At 36.9% G+C, this 13,886-nt stretch overlaps 1 protein-coding gene across 1 annotated transcript; it reads right to left on the bottom strand.

The window, feature by feature from the left end:
* Positions 1-4,443: 4,443 nt before the first annotated feature.
* LOC126970059 (uncharacterized) lies at positions 4,444-11,175 on the bottom strand. Its single transcript, XM_050815741.1, has 4 exons — positions 9,236-11,175; positions 7,163-7,383; positions 4,777-4,928; positions 4,444-4,579 (listed from the first exon to the last, which is right to left on the bottom strand). Exons 1-3 carry the CDS (start codon positions 10,848-10,850, stop codon positions 4,785-4,787), a joined length of 1,980 nt encoding a protein of 659 aa, XP_050671698.1. The 5' UTR covers positions 10,851-11,175; the 3' UTR covers positions 4,444-4,579; positions 4,777-4,784.
* Positions 11,176-13,886: the final 2,711 nt, after the last annotated feature.

Raw genomic sequence — 13,886 nt, 5'->3', positions numbered from 1 at the left:
CAGAACACTATATTATTATAATTGTGGCGAACTAATAAGCTAACAGACGTGAATAGAATGCTTCCTTTTTCTATTTATTTTATGGTTTATGTTGTTTGAAATATAAGTAAGTGGTTTAAATAATAATGTGTAATAAATAATATATATGAGCAAGGTCTGGCGAATACGGTGAGTTACGAATGGTTTCTAATTGCAGTTCCTGTACGATAAACGATTTCTCGTGCCATACAGGTCTCGCGTTATCATGGCGCAATAATGGTGAAGATCGATTCATCAGTCGGGGCTGTATCACTGCTAGTTTTGCTATCATTGTTCGGAGTTCAGCACACTATACATCTGCCGTTATAACTTGACCAGATCGGAGAAAGCTACAGTGAATAACGCCATGCTGAGACCACTATACAGTTACCATTACCTTTTTATTGGTAAGCTTTGCTTTAGGACACTGTTGCGGCGTTTTACTAGGGGTGAGCCATTGCATTTTTCGCTTACGGTTATCGTAAAGATTCCACTTTTCATCGCATGTCAGAATTCAATCCAATATTCCTTCATTTCCGTATCGATTCAACAAGGCAACACAAGTTTTAACACGCATTTCTTTCTGCAGATCAGTCATACATGAGGCACCCATTTTTCATATTTGTTTATTCTATTAATTTGTCAATAGCAAATGAGTCAATGTTGTTGGTAAGGTAATGTTAAACTATACCGCTAATTCCTGGGCCATAGTAGGCTCGGATCGGTTTCCACCGTCTCTTTCAATTCATTGTTATTCACCTTTATGGGCGGTCTTCCATGACAAAAGCGATTAAACCAAAATCGTACGGTGCGTTCATCAGCAGTCCCTCTCCAAACGCAACATTGATTTTGCGAGGTGTTTCTACCGCGTTGGAACTCGTATTCAAAAATCACTCGAATTTTCGAATCAAAGAGGATGTAAATACTATGTAATAAGAGGCGGGACTGTCATTTGACATAAGTTTGAAATAGTAGTAATTATAAAATCACAACAATTACAAATAATCCGGCTAAGTTTAAAAGCAAACAGTTGCTTAAAATGTAGTGGATTTCCATAACTCTTTTTCTTACAAGATTATAGCCGTCATCTGTCAATGAGTGGACGTTTCATACAATCGAGTGTGTTGCGGCACATCACTAGTGCCTCGGGGGAGGTGCGAGAACGAAGCCTCCAGTTCCCACCATTCAGTTCGTCAAGGACGGTCAACCATCGCGCACGCATCATAATAAAGAAACCTATCGGCCTCGGTATCCTCCGGGGCCTTGGAAGCTCCTGCTTCCAAATTGGCAGCTGCTGCTGGCTCCAATAATAGGCAGAGATACGAGACACCTTGACAGTAAGTGCCAGTAGTGGTTTTTCACCTTTGCTTCACGAGCTACTCCATCTTTACCTGGGAACAGACAAACTATTCGCCCCATCTTCTACTGCATCGGTGGAACATTACCTTCTTTCAAAAGAACCAAATCGCCAGGGTGCATCGGTATACTTGGGACACGCCACTTATTTCTCTGTTGTAGGTTAGAAATATATTCTAGCTGCCACCGTTTCCGAAAACTTTTGCGCAACGACTCCAGACGTCGAAAGCGGTCACTTTTATTGACACTAGTCTGCAGGTCCCGTGAGGGTAGAGACATCTATGGTCTTCCTTTTAGAAAGTTGGGGTCACCACAATGTTCCTTCTCGGGAATCTCTATAAATAAATACATAACTGTATTGAATCTATGGTAGGTATATTAATTGACCTTTACAAATATGACTTAAGTGCCGCGGCCGATAGGTTTCTTAATTATGATGCGCGCGCGACGGTTGACCGTCCTTGGCGGACTGAGTGGTGGGGACTGGAGGCTTCGTTCTCGCGCCTCACCCGAGGTACTAGTGATGTGCCGTAACATCCTCCGGGGCCTTGGAAGCTCTTGCTTCCAAATTGGCAGCTGATGCTGGCTCCAATAATGGGCAGAGATACAAGATTTTACTTTAAGGTGTATAATAAAACTTTGTAAATTAAATTGTGTGATGATGATGTGAAATAAAATATGTCTATGTCTAAGACACCTCGACGGTAAGTGGCAGTAGTGGTTTTTACCTCTGCTACACGCACTACTCCATCTTTACCTGGTAACAGACAAATTATTCGCCCCATGTTCCACTCCATCGGTGGGGCATTTTCTTCCTTCAAAAGAACCAAATGGCCAGGCGGCATCGGTATACTTGGGACACGCCACCACTGTTGTAGGTTAGAAATATATTCTAGCTGCCACCGTTTCCAAAAACTTTGGCGCAACGACTCCAAACGTCAAAAGCGGACACTTTTATTGACACTAGTCTGCAGTTCCCGTGAGGGTAGGGACATCAATGGTCTATTAGAAAGTGCCCTGGGGTTAAAAGATGGAACTCATCAGGGCTTGATGATAGGGAACAGATAGGACGACTGTTCAGGATCGCCTCTATTTGACTAAATAGAGTTGCCAACTCCTCAAATGTTAAATGTGTCTGCCCTAGAATGCGTTTCAGATGATGCTTAGCTGATCGAACACATGACTCTACAAGTCCATCAAAGTGTGGTTCGCTTTTATAATTATGGCTGTGTCTATAGGGCTTATTATGACGTATTGATTATAGAACATCCGATTGCATCCGAACGAATTATTAAAATCTGAAAGAAATCATTTAAGGAAGGACTTTCAGTCAAGCTATTCTTACGTTCTTTCCATTTAAAGCTAGTTAGACTGTAGTTTGGCTGCGACTAAATATATGACCGAAGAATCCCGTGATTCGGTTTTTTCACCCAGCGTATTTAATGCACATAAATTCTTTGAAACATGATCAATGACGAATAGTTAGCCTTTCGCAGAATCGCGCTGTACTGGCTGAATGTTGACTAAATAATGCAAATGGTTACTGATGAGCTGTTTGACATTGTTTTATCTCTCAAAAAGGAGACTCAAAGCTTCCTTATAATTAGGCGAGCTAACCTCCAAATTGCTGATTGAACTGAAGCTTTTCCTTCAAGTTGAAGACACTCAAGACTACGATTTCTGCAGCGAAGGGATCTGTGCAAGGACGTTGTAAATTGATATTAGAACGTAGCGCACTAGACGATCCATTTTTGCTTACCACTATGGGATCTGTAGATGAAAACGTAAATGCGGACGCGATCCTCTAAATCTACCACCCAGAAAGTAGACAGGTCCCTAACCTCATAATTGACAAGACAGCGACAGCAGATATCCTCTCTAAGATACACACATACCCCGGCATGGAGCAAAAGATGTTACTCAATTTTATACCCTGCGTCTCCTTCAGGTTTGCTGCACCGACTGAAGGTGGCGGTGGACGGTGTTTAAGTTGGAGCTGCACATCATCACCCCACCCCGCACACCGCTCCACGTGTAATGGTGTAGTTGCCTCGTTTGTATACGACGGCGAACTGAGCGAGAATGCTAGGGGAGCATTTTTGCGATGATGATACTTCTTTAAGGATAGTACTCATGTTGTGGTGGTGGGACGGGACATAGCGCCAGTTCTCGAATCAAATTATTCATGTAGGTCAAGGAAATGACACTTGTGAATATCAAAAGTTTCCGTTTCTTTTTATAAATTTACCACCACGGAAGCAGAGTGTCTGTTAACAGGATCATCTTGCCACCACAAGTAGCGCCCATTCACGAGGATGAAGCATCGACCAGCCATCACCTCCCTCGAGCATAATTTATTGAAGGGAACGCCCCGTACCACGTTGCCGACACAAGCAGTGTCATTTAAGCCAGCATGGCGAAGCCTGGCACAAGAACTCGACTAAATAAGAAAAAAGAAATATTATCACCTACACATTATTCAATACTCATTAACTAACTCTACTTATTATTTGACTTTTTTGCTTAAATTTGTTTAATATAATTCTATATCGATGCGAAACATCGTTAAATTTCGAGGCGTAAGGCCGCTACTTCACCTTGATTTTCTGTGCATGTATGGTAATTAATCCGCACTTATTACACCCGTTCGTGCTGTGGTCATGAGACAGAAATGAGTCTTCTACTTTAAAAAGACCTTAGCCACCTCTTACATAGTTGGACACCCTTGGGCTGGGAACTCTTGTATTCTTTTTAACTTCCGGTGAAGCACAGGGCAATACTACACCCATTTAGGCTTATCACATTGTGCCAACTACACGTTAAATTTCTGAACTGTCTGAAGGGCGCCGTAGCTAGTGAAATTACTGGGCAAATGAGACTTAACATCTTATGTCTCAAGGTGACGAGCGCAATTGTAGTGCTCCTCAGAATTTTTGAATTTTTCAAGAATCCTGTGCGGCACTGCGTTGTTATAGGCCCTTCCTATAACGATGTGTGATATGTATCGATTACCATTAGCTGAATGTCCTGCTTGTCTTGTCCCTTATTTTCATAAAAAAAAACAAGCACTCAAAGCTAACTGTAATTTTAATTATATCCCCACTGGTTAGAACATTGCCAAATGGTACAGTAGAATAGTTCATCTATTTTTGATGTGTCTTTCTAGCTGATGACATTTTAAATACGATTGTGGTGTCTCCCCCTCCTACAAAAAGAGACGATTGACTTTAATATTTGTATCACATATTAATATAAACAATCCCCAATAATTTCAGGTGTCTCAATATATCAAGTGTAGGTTACTGTTATAGGTGGTTTAAGTATCATAAAAAATTGTTTAATGGTACAAAAAATTAAATGATTTCACTAGACATTATATTTGTAAAAACATTTTATAACCACCTAAATCATTAAATAACATTGGTACTTAAATGTTGAGTTTCATTTGATCCATTAATACTCTTTTGGTTATGTTTCGCTTCACAGATTAATTGATTTAAATATTTTCTTTTTTCTTCATATGTTTGGCATTTTTCGTAGGCGCGCCATGATACCTAAAACAAAAAAATATCGACATCATAGTTCTTATACATGTATATCTCTGGATACCAACATGGTACACACCCTTAGATCATATTTTATACGTCTAGAATCTGGATAGACTATGACAGCTGTGAAAACGTCGAAAAAATAAATTTAGAACTAACCCTTATTTAGAGCAATTCACGCACACTAACACAAACTGTCATACAAATCGCGTGTGTAAGACGTAGCGTGCCACGCACATTAATCTAATATTACTGGCTTGTTTTCATCGGTTAGACAAGAGAATATCGAGACATATAATATATGATCTAAGTACACACCATCATTGTTGTCTTTGTTGTTTCTCAAGGAACATTATACACATAAATTATGAATAAACAACAAGATAACGAGCAAATCTTTAAGTATGTTTTGTTTTTTTTTTTTTAAGGTTTTTTGGTTATTTTTTTTTATAGAAAAGGAGGACAATCGAGCGTACGGGTCACCTGGTGTTAAGTGATCACCGCCGCCCACATTCTCTTGCAAACCCAGAGGAATCACAGAAGAGTTGCCGGCCTTTAAGGAAGGTGTACGCGCTTTTTTTGAAGGCACCCATCTCGTATCGTCCGAGTAACACCGCACAAGGAAGCTCATTCCACAGCTTTGTAGTACGTGGAAGAAAGCTCTTGAAAACCGCACTGTAGAGGACCGCCACACATCCAGATGGTGGGGATGACATCCTAACTTGTGGCGTGTCGTGCGAAGGTGGAATTCGGCGGCTTGAATCAGGTTAAACAGATCTTCGGAACACTCCCCGTGATAGATGCGGTAGAGGACACACAATGAAGCGACGTCTCTACGCAACATCAAGTGATCCAGCCGTTCACAGAGCACTGGGCCCGACAATGCTCTGCGTTGCACGCGGTCAAATGGATCGAGCTGATACTGGGGTGCGCCAGACCAGAGATAGAGCAATACTCCAAATATGGCCGGACGTGCGCTTTGTATAGCGCTAGAATGTGGGCCGGCTTGAAGTATTGCTGTGCTCTATTTATGACGCCCAGTTTCTTCGAAGCCAATTTGGCTTTGCTCTACAGATGGCCGCGGAATTGTCAATCGCTCGAGATTTCGAGACCCAGAAATCCGATACTAGGCGACGCTGTAAGGGAAGTGTTGTCGAATAGCTGTGATACGACAAATGGGGATATTTTAAGACAAGTTCCTCCCGGCACTGATCGACGATTTCCCGAGAGAGACTTGCATGGCCCGTGTATACGGCATCGCCCGTGCTGTCGAATGCATAGTAATGTATGTTAGAGGTGTCCAACATATCATTCATATGCAGAAGAAACCGTGTGGGAGACTGCACACAGCCATGGGGCACTTCAGTGTTGATGGGCTTGGGTAATGGCCTCCGGTCCTCGACACTAACCTATGCGAAACAAAGCGGCATAGGCCGCTACTTCACGCCGGTATTCTGTGCGAGTGTGGTAATTAACCCGGACGAGTCTGGCCCGATTGTGCTGACGTCATAAGACGGCAGCGTGTCTCTCCCACTTTTAAAAAGCCCTTAGTCGCCTCATACGACACCCATGGGCCTGTTCTTTTTACGTTCCGGGGAAAGTACAGGGCAAAAATCCTTTCCCTTCGTCTACACCAAGGTATACACCAAGAGGGTCACCAGTTGATCAACGGCCGACAGTGCGGTATTTTCGCCATGGTCGGTCGGCGGGCGATATGTGGTATACATACATATTTCTGGGATGGCCTCCAGTCCTCCACACTAACCAATGCGGAACATTGCGACACTAGGCTGTACTTCACGACGGTATTCTGTGCGAGTGTTGTCATTAACCCGGACGAGTCTGGCCCATCTTATGACTACAGCATGACTCTCCTACTTCTCGCCTCTTAGGACACCCTTGGGCCTGGGACTCTCCTATTCTTTTTAAGCCCCGAGGAAGCACAGGGCAAATCCTCTAGTTTCAAGAGAACTTGGGAGTTAGAGATCACATAGCATCAGGTGGCACATACACTAATTTGTCCTCCTCTTCCATAAAAAAACCAGATATCTGAATTGGGCCTAATGACTTTAAATATTTAGTTATCTTAACAAACTTTTGTGTGAAACAGTAGATAGTACAGAGCATGAATGTAATCAAACCACATATGTTGTATATTAACAATTAATTAACAACAAGGTTTATTGAAAAAAAATTGGTGAATGAGTGTGAATTAGGGTTATCTCTAATATATGACTTACAATGGTGGAACAAAATCCTAATGCATTAAGCTCTCTTGCTTTCATATAAAACTGACCACATGGTATATCTGAATTATAAATCATTGCGTTTCTCCCAGCAATAATTAATGCTATCCAGATATTATTATCATTAGGCGCAAACCAATTAAAACCAAATTTGGACTTGCTGATTTCAGTCACTGGACTTGGAGTACCTTCTTTACTATCACATATAATTAAATCTGAAAAAAAAAATATATGTAACTATTGTTAAAGTGGCATCACAATATTATATAAGCCACTGTAACACTCAACATGTCCAGTTTGTAGATCAAATTGTTGATTTTTTTTTATTTAGCAATCAATTATAATCAGCAACAGAAGTTGATATAAGTAATAGAACACACAACACCTTATATACATACAGGATGTCCCAAAGTTATGGGACATGAAGGGACAGTACCTTAAATATCGAAGATAGGCAATTAATATCTGTTCATTACTTTAGTTCACTGGAAACAAACAACAGGGCACTGGATCTATATATATATATATACAGGGTGTCCCAAAGTTATGGGACATGAAGGGAAAGTACCTTAAATATCGAAGATAGGCTATTTTACTGAAAGAAGACTTTATGTTATTTTTAAAAGTTAGTAATTCTGCATTCAAAGTTTTTCTAAAAATTACTTGCCTCGTCTGGGAATCGAACCGACTTAAATGTAAAAAAAAAACACCCCTACCTTATGATGCCAATCGAAAGAATGGCCCTAAACTAATAACTCTTCTTAAATAACATAGTATTTTAAAAGAAAGTAGCCAATTAAGTGGGTATTTTTTTGTAAATTAATTAATTAAATGCTCAAAATGTGATCCCTCTTGTCTTACGCAAATCGCCAATCTTTTAATGAGTCCGTTGCCTGTTAATTTTCTTATCATTTTATGGTGAATACTCGATATGATATGGCACAATTCTGTTTGTAACTCGCCCACGTTCTTGTATCATTTTATGTATAGCATAGCTTTCACATATCCCCAAAAGAAGAAATCTAATGGTGTAAGATCCGGGGATCTGGCCGGCCATCTAATTGGTCCATTTGTACCAATCCAAGTAGGAAAACATTCATTTTACGTTGTTCCTTTCTTTTAAAATACTATGTTACTTGAGAAGAATTATTAGTTTTTGGCCATTCTTTCGATTGGCATTATAAAAGTAGGGGTGTTTTTTTTTACATTTCGGTCCTTTCGATTACCAGACGAGGCAAGTAATTTTTAGAAATCTTTGAATGCAGAAGTACTAACTTTTAAAAATAACATAAAGTCTTCTTTCAGTAAAATAGCCTATCTTCGATATTTAAGGTACTTTCCCTTCATGTCCCATAACTTTGGGACACCCTGTATATATATATATATATATATATAGATCCAGTGCCCTGTTGTTTGTTTCCAGTGAACTAAAGTAATGAACAGATATTAATTGAGATTACTTCATAGAGTGCAGTTTAGTCCAACTTCAGATATAGCATAGTTTTTATTTTGATTTGGGACCGATATTTTTTTTTTCGAATTTGCTTTGTATGGATATATTTTCTATTAGAGAATTTTTTGATGAATCAATTTCACTATCACAACAGGGAGCATAATTAACTAAATGATGTTATGAAATATTATCAATAATACTAATAATAACAGAATTTTATTTATTATGTACAGAACAATGTCTGTCCATTTAGCTAGTTGATCTATAAGATCAATTAGTGATAAAGGGTTTAACTTAATAATATTACAAAGTAATTTACTCAACCCAAGTAATACAGTACAGATTAGTGATGAGATGATGCCATAAAAATTTTCACTTCTTGTACATGCTAGAAAATTTTGACATTTAATTGTGCTAGTCTATTAATTATACCATTCTTATGTTGGATACAACCAGACCGAGGGGCACCAGTCATCTCACATTGGGTGCCTCGGGACAGGCTAAGATGTAGAGGCAGACCCCAAAAATGTTAAAGTAATGATTGAATTATACTATTTTGGGAATGCATTTGTGTTTAATATTTTCCAATATTATTGTTACAGAAGCATACCTACCTCCCCTTTGATGGTGAGTTACAATGTGATGAGCGCCTACAAATTCTTTGCCTCCACGGGTTTCTTCAAGAACTTTTTTTACATCTAAAAACATTCTTTCTGTTATGTTATATTGCTTTTTATAGTTTTCATCAGGTATGTAGTCTGTGTACTTTTTAGCTAGGGATAGGGCTTCTTTATCAGACAAGCACTGCCAATCAACATCTTTATGCATAATTTGAATCTGATTGTGAAGAGTCAATATTTCACGTCCATATGAGAGACAATGCTTTCCATAATTTGATAGTAAAAATTCCTTATTTAGAACCCTTTTCATTAAATCCAATGGATATGATTGTAAAAGTCCCAGGTAAGACACACAACATGCAAAAGATCTACCATGTATTTTAATTTCATCTTCCCTAATTGGTTTTCTTAATTCACTAAGTACTGTTTCTATAAAATTACGTTTTGTTTTTGGTTCTAAAGAAAAAGTACCAAATGTCAGTACTAGTCTTTCAATGTCTTTTAAACGTGTCAAAGATATATTATCTAACACTTTATCGGCAATCTTTGTCAAACAAGGTTCATGCAGCGTTAATGTGCTAGCTGCCAGTAAGGCTATATGTACATTACACATCACTGATAAACGTGGAACCTCATGCTGCAGAATGTCAAGCAGAGTAATTATTTTATCATCAATCGGTATTTTTCTCGAGAAGCGAACAATTTTTAACAAAGCTGCAAGTGAGACTTCATGAATTTCCTTTATATTTGCTACTAGGTTGTCAATAATTTTTGAAACCAAATTCATACTCCTAATAGGGATTTGGCTTTTGAAAAATCCCATTGATACTACTGCTAGTTCATCCAAATTAAATTGGTCATAGTTTTTCTCTAAACATAACTCTAAGTTGTGCATATCAGATGGAGAGAATCTCATAGTTGCTATATAGAACATAGTTTGAATATACTGACTCTTAGTTAACTTATGTGACTTGTATGTCAACCTTTGAATGCTTTTATAACAAAAATCTGAAGCTCTTGTTGCATTTAATAAATAGAATAAATAAATATATGATAACCATTCATCAAATGACCATTTTTTGAACCTGTTTATGCAATCATCATCCAAAGCAGCCCAAATCTCTATATAATTCCTTGTTCTTATTGAATTTGTTTCAGGCCAAAGTGTCAATGTGTAGAAAAGGGATTTAAGTTCTTCATCTGTAGCATTCTGTATATTATCAGTTAGACTATCTACAAAATTATCAAACACAGAATTAGAAATACACAATTTGTTTTCTGTACTATATGTAGCAAATTTTTTAAAATGTTCAAAGATCTCTTCCTTTGATTCATTCAGCCAGTTCTTCGAAGTAAGTCTTTCAAAATCTTCTTTACTCATAGGTATTCGAGTTTCTGTTTTGATAAAATCTGACACTTGTCCAGTTCTTTTCAGTATTTCAAAGGCATAATGGTTTTCTTTCTCCATGAATATTTTTACACACATACGAGAACTACTGTGTATCACTCTAGTATGAGACTTAACCTTCAAGAGTCTATTCATAAGATTGTTATTGTAAGCATTCTTACTAAGCAGAATGTTTCGAATACTTTTACTTAATCCTAGCATGGTTTAACAAATTTTTAAATAAGGAGCGTAATAAATATGTATCAAGACGTATCTTAATACTACTATATTTTTTATTATAATTCCTTGTGATGTAATTTATGAAGGAAGAACTGATTAGTGTTTAGGATTACTGAAAATTGAAATTGATGCCTAGGTATAATACAGTAAGAGTAAAAATATCCTTGTTTCTTTATTATTTATACGATTACTGTTTAAACGATAACAGCTTATGTCCAAATTCCCAAAATTTTATTCGGAATTTGCCCAATAACCCACATTAATTGCCCACAATAAATATTAATTGGTTTGGTTTGACATATTTTACTTTGTTTTGATAACGTTTTGGTAGGTAGCAATTTTTTTTAATTTATTGGTGCTAGACTGTCAGTCGGAGGTAGCATTTGGAAGTATTCAGTTTGGCCGATCAGATTTGTAAAATTGCAGTATTTAGAATATTAAGTAATTTTATTTAGCTTGACCAAAACCGTTGTACCGCGCTCTAGAAACGCGCAGCGAAACGGTGGACGGGAAAGAAAGATTGCTCTTTCTTACAGTCGCGCTTACAGTTCACATGAGATCGATATTGCCGGACCGATCTTACGGTATATATTTTTTTAATTATCCGAAATACATTATTATTTTTTATCAGTTTTAAGTTACGATCGGTGTATAAAGAGATGAAATGGATATGCGGTAACTAACCAGTGTCCGGCCTGGTGCGCACAATCCGGCCGGATTCCGGATAGTACAATTCAAAAATTTCGCATCATTTTACACAAAGCAAAATATCATACCACTTTAACTTATTTAAACAAGTAGCAAAATGTGGTGAATGAATACCAAATTTGCCGCATTTTTTGGAGAAAATAGCCTTTCCATCTATACGCTGCCAGGCGCTGAAAGATAAATTCTAGCATGCCTTGACAACTAGGGGTACTGACTCAAATTAACTGACCACTAAATGTGTGCTGTCGCGCTTTTTTGTTGGACTATTTAAGATAAACATTTCCTTCATATATTATATGTTTATTTTTAACTCCTTTGGTTTTTGCAGCGCACGCATGAATAGCTTTCATCCATGCATTCTTACAAACTTTCGCGTTTATAATTATAAAATATAAATAAATAAAAATAGCACTGAAAAATAATGATAAATTCAGTATGAGAAGTAGGTTGAACTTGAAGTCAGTTGAAGATAAATTTAAAAAAATATATCTAAAGTAAATTGTAACTATACATGAAAGTAGTAAATCACATCAATTTTATTTTCAAGTAATAAATCAATCATAGATCATAAAAGTAAGTAGTAGTAGTAGGTAAGTACTACAATTATTATATTCGATTGCCATCTTGCAACCCGCGGTTCTGTTCATGGAATAGAATAATAAAAAAATCGCGATTAAAAAACAGGAGTTGATCATAGGAGGGTGAAAATTTGAAGTAGGTATATATTTTTAATGATTAACCATAAAAAAATAAAGCTACAAAAAAAAAAGTTTGGGGTTGAGGTCATGTAGGGGTATCAAAAATAGATGATGGCCGATTCTCATGCCTATTTAATATTCATACAAATCGGTTCAGCCGTTTCGGAGGAGTTTAGTAACAAACACCGCAACACGAGAATTTTATATATATAAATGTTAAAAGTAAATTATTTTTAAAGCCTATTACGAAATAAAAGACTGCATTTAAGCACACACTAGGGATGGATACTTACGTATTTACGATAGAATGATAAGCCTGCTTGGCAGTGAAATAAAATCATTTAGGTATTTTGTTTTGATTAACAAATATTGTATAATAACTTCATAAGTATTATACTATGAATATAACCATCAACCAATAAATTTGACTAATATTTATAATCAACCCTTACATTCAATAAATAAATTTAACATTATTGAATATAAATATCACATCAACTTCAACAATTTCAACCAATAAATGAAAAATCATATTCAATAAATAAAATTAACAATTACAATTATTGAATAAAAATATCATATCAACTTCAATCAATTCAACCTGGGTTTGCGAATTAAATAAATTGAATGCTTTTTATTGAATTAGGCGTTACTTTGCGGAAATCCATAATCATACAAATGATTTAAGTCTTTTTTAGTTTTAGTTCCGCCAATATTTGTCTTTAAAACAATACCTATAAATCAATTCGACGTGTGTTTCGCCTCTACACGAGGCATCCTCAGGACGTGTTGTCTCGCCAAAATCTGGCATGAGCCGGAAGCCGCTCTTATATACCCTCGTCCCATGAAATGACGCGTTGTGATTGGTCGGCTGTTGTGACGTATAACCCCCGGAAGAGACACGTAACAAAGGTGATGGGACTAAATTTGTTTGTTCATTCAACAATGTAAACCTGTTATTTTTGTGTTTTATTATTTCTAATTGCTCTAACACATTTAATCGAAATCCTTTTTCACATATATGTAAAATATTAAAATTATTATTGTTTCCGAGTGAGTGACCTGTATCAATTAAATGTTTCGCGAAGTGTGATTTTTCGGGATGATTATTCCTAAATGCGGCAATATGTTCCTATAATCTAATTTCGATATTTCGACCTGTTTGACCTATATATACCCCGTTACAAGTGTCACAACTTAGTTTATAAACGCCGGATTTTTCGGAATTATTAACAATTACCGGAGCGGTCGTTATCAAGACTTTGCACGAAGATTGTTCTTTGTGGAGATTTTGGTTTTATTTTATAATGAAAATATAATGTTCATTACAAAAACATAAAAGGAAATAAATAAAACAAGTAATTAACATTGAAAATCAAAATTTATTTTAAAATATACCTATTTTTACACTTATTGTCGAATGAAAAGTCTGTGTGAAATAAAATAGAAACACAATATGAATAATTTATACATCGTCTTATAGCTTGTTTCAATAGCTTTCAGTGACAGTCACTTAATTCACCCTAGTTATAAGCATTTTATAACTACACTTAAAATAATACGCACGGGGAAAACACTGCGCGAGCGCCGAACGCTTGCCGATCTAAGGTGT

Source organism: Leptidea sinapis, chromosome 19 (assembly GCF_905404315.1).
Source record: "Leptidea sinapis chromosome 19, ilLepSina1.1, whole genome shotgun sequence".
NCBI lineage: Eukaryota > Metazoa > Arthropoda > Insecta > Lepidoptera > Pieridae > Leptidea > Leptidea sinapis.
The sequence above is the reverse complement of the archived record's forward strand: the minus strand, read 5'-3'. Positions and strand labels throughout refer to the sequence as shown.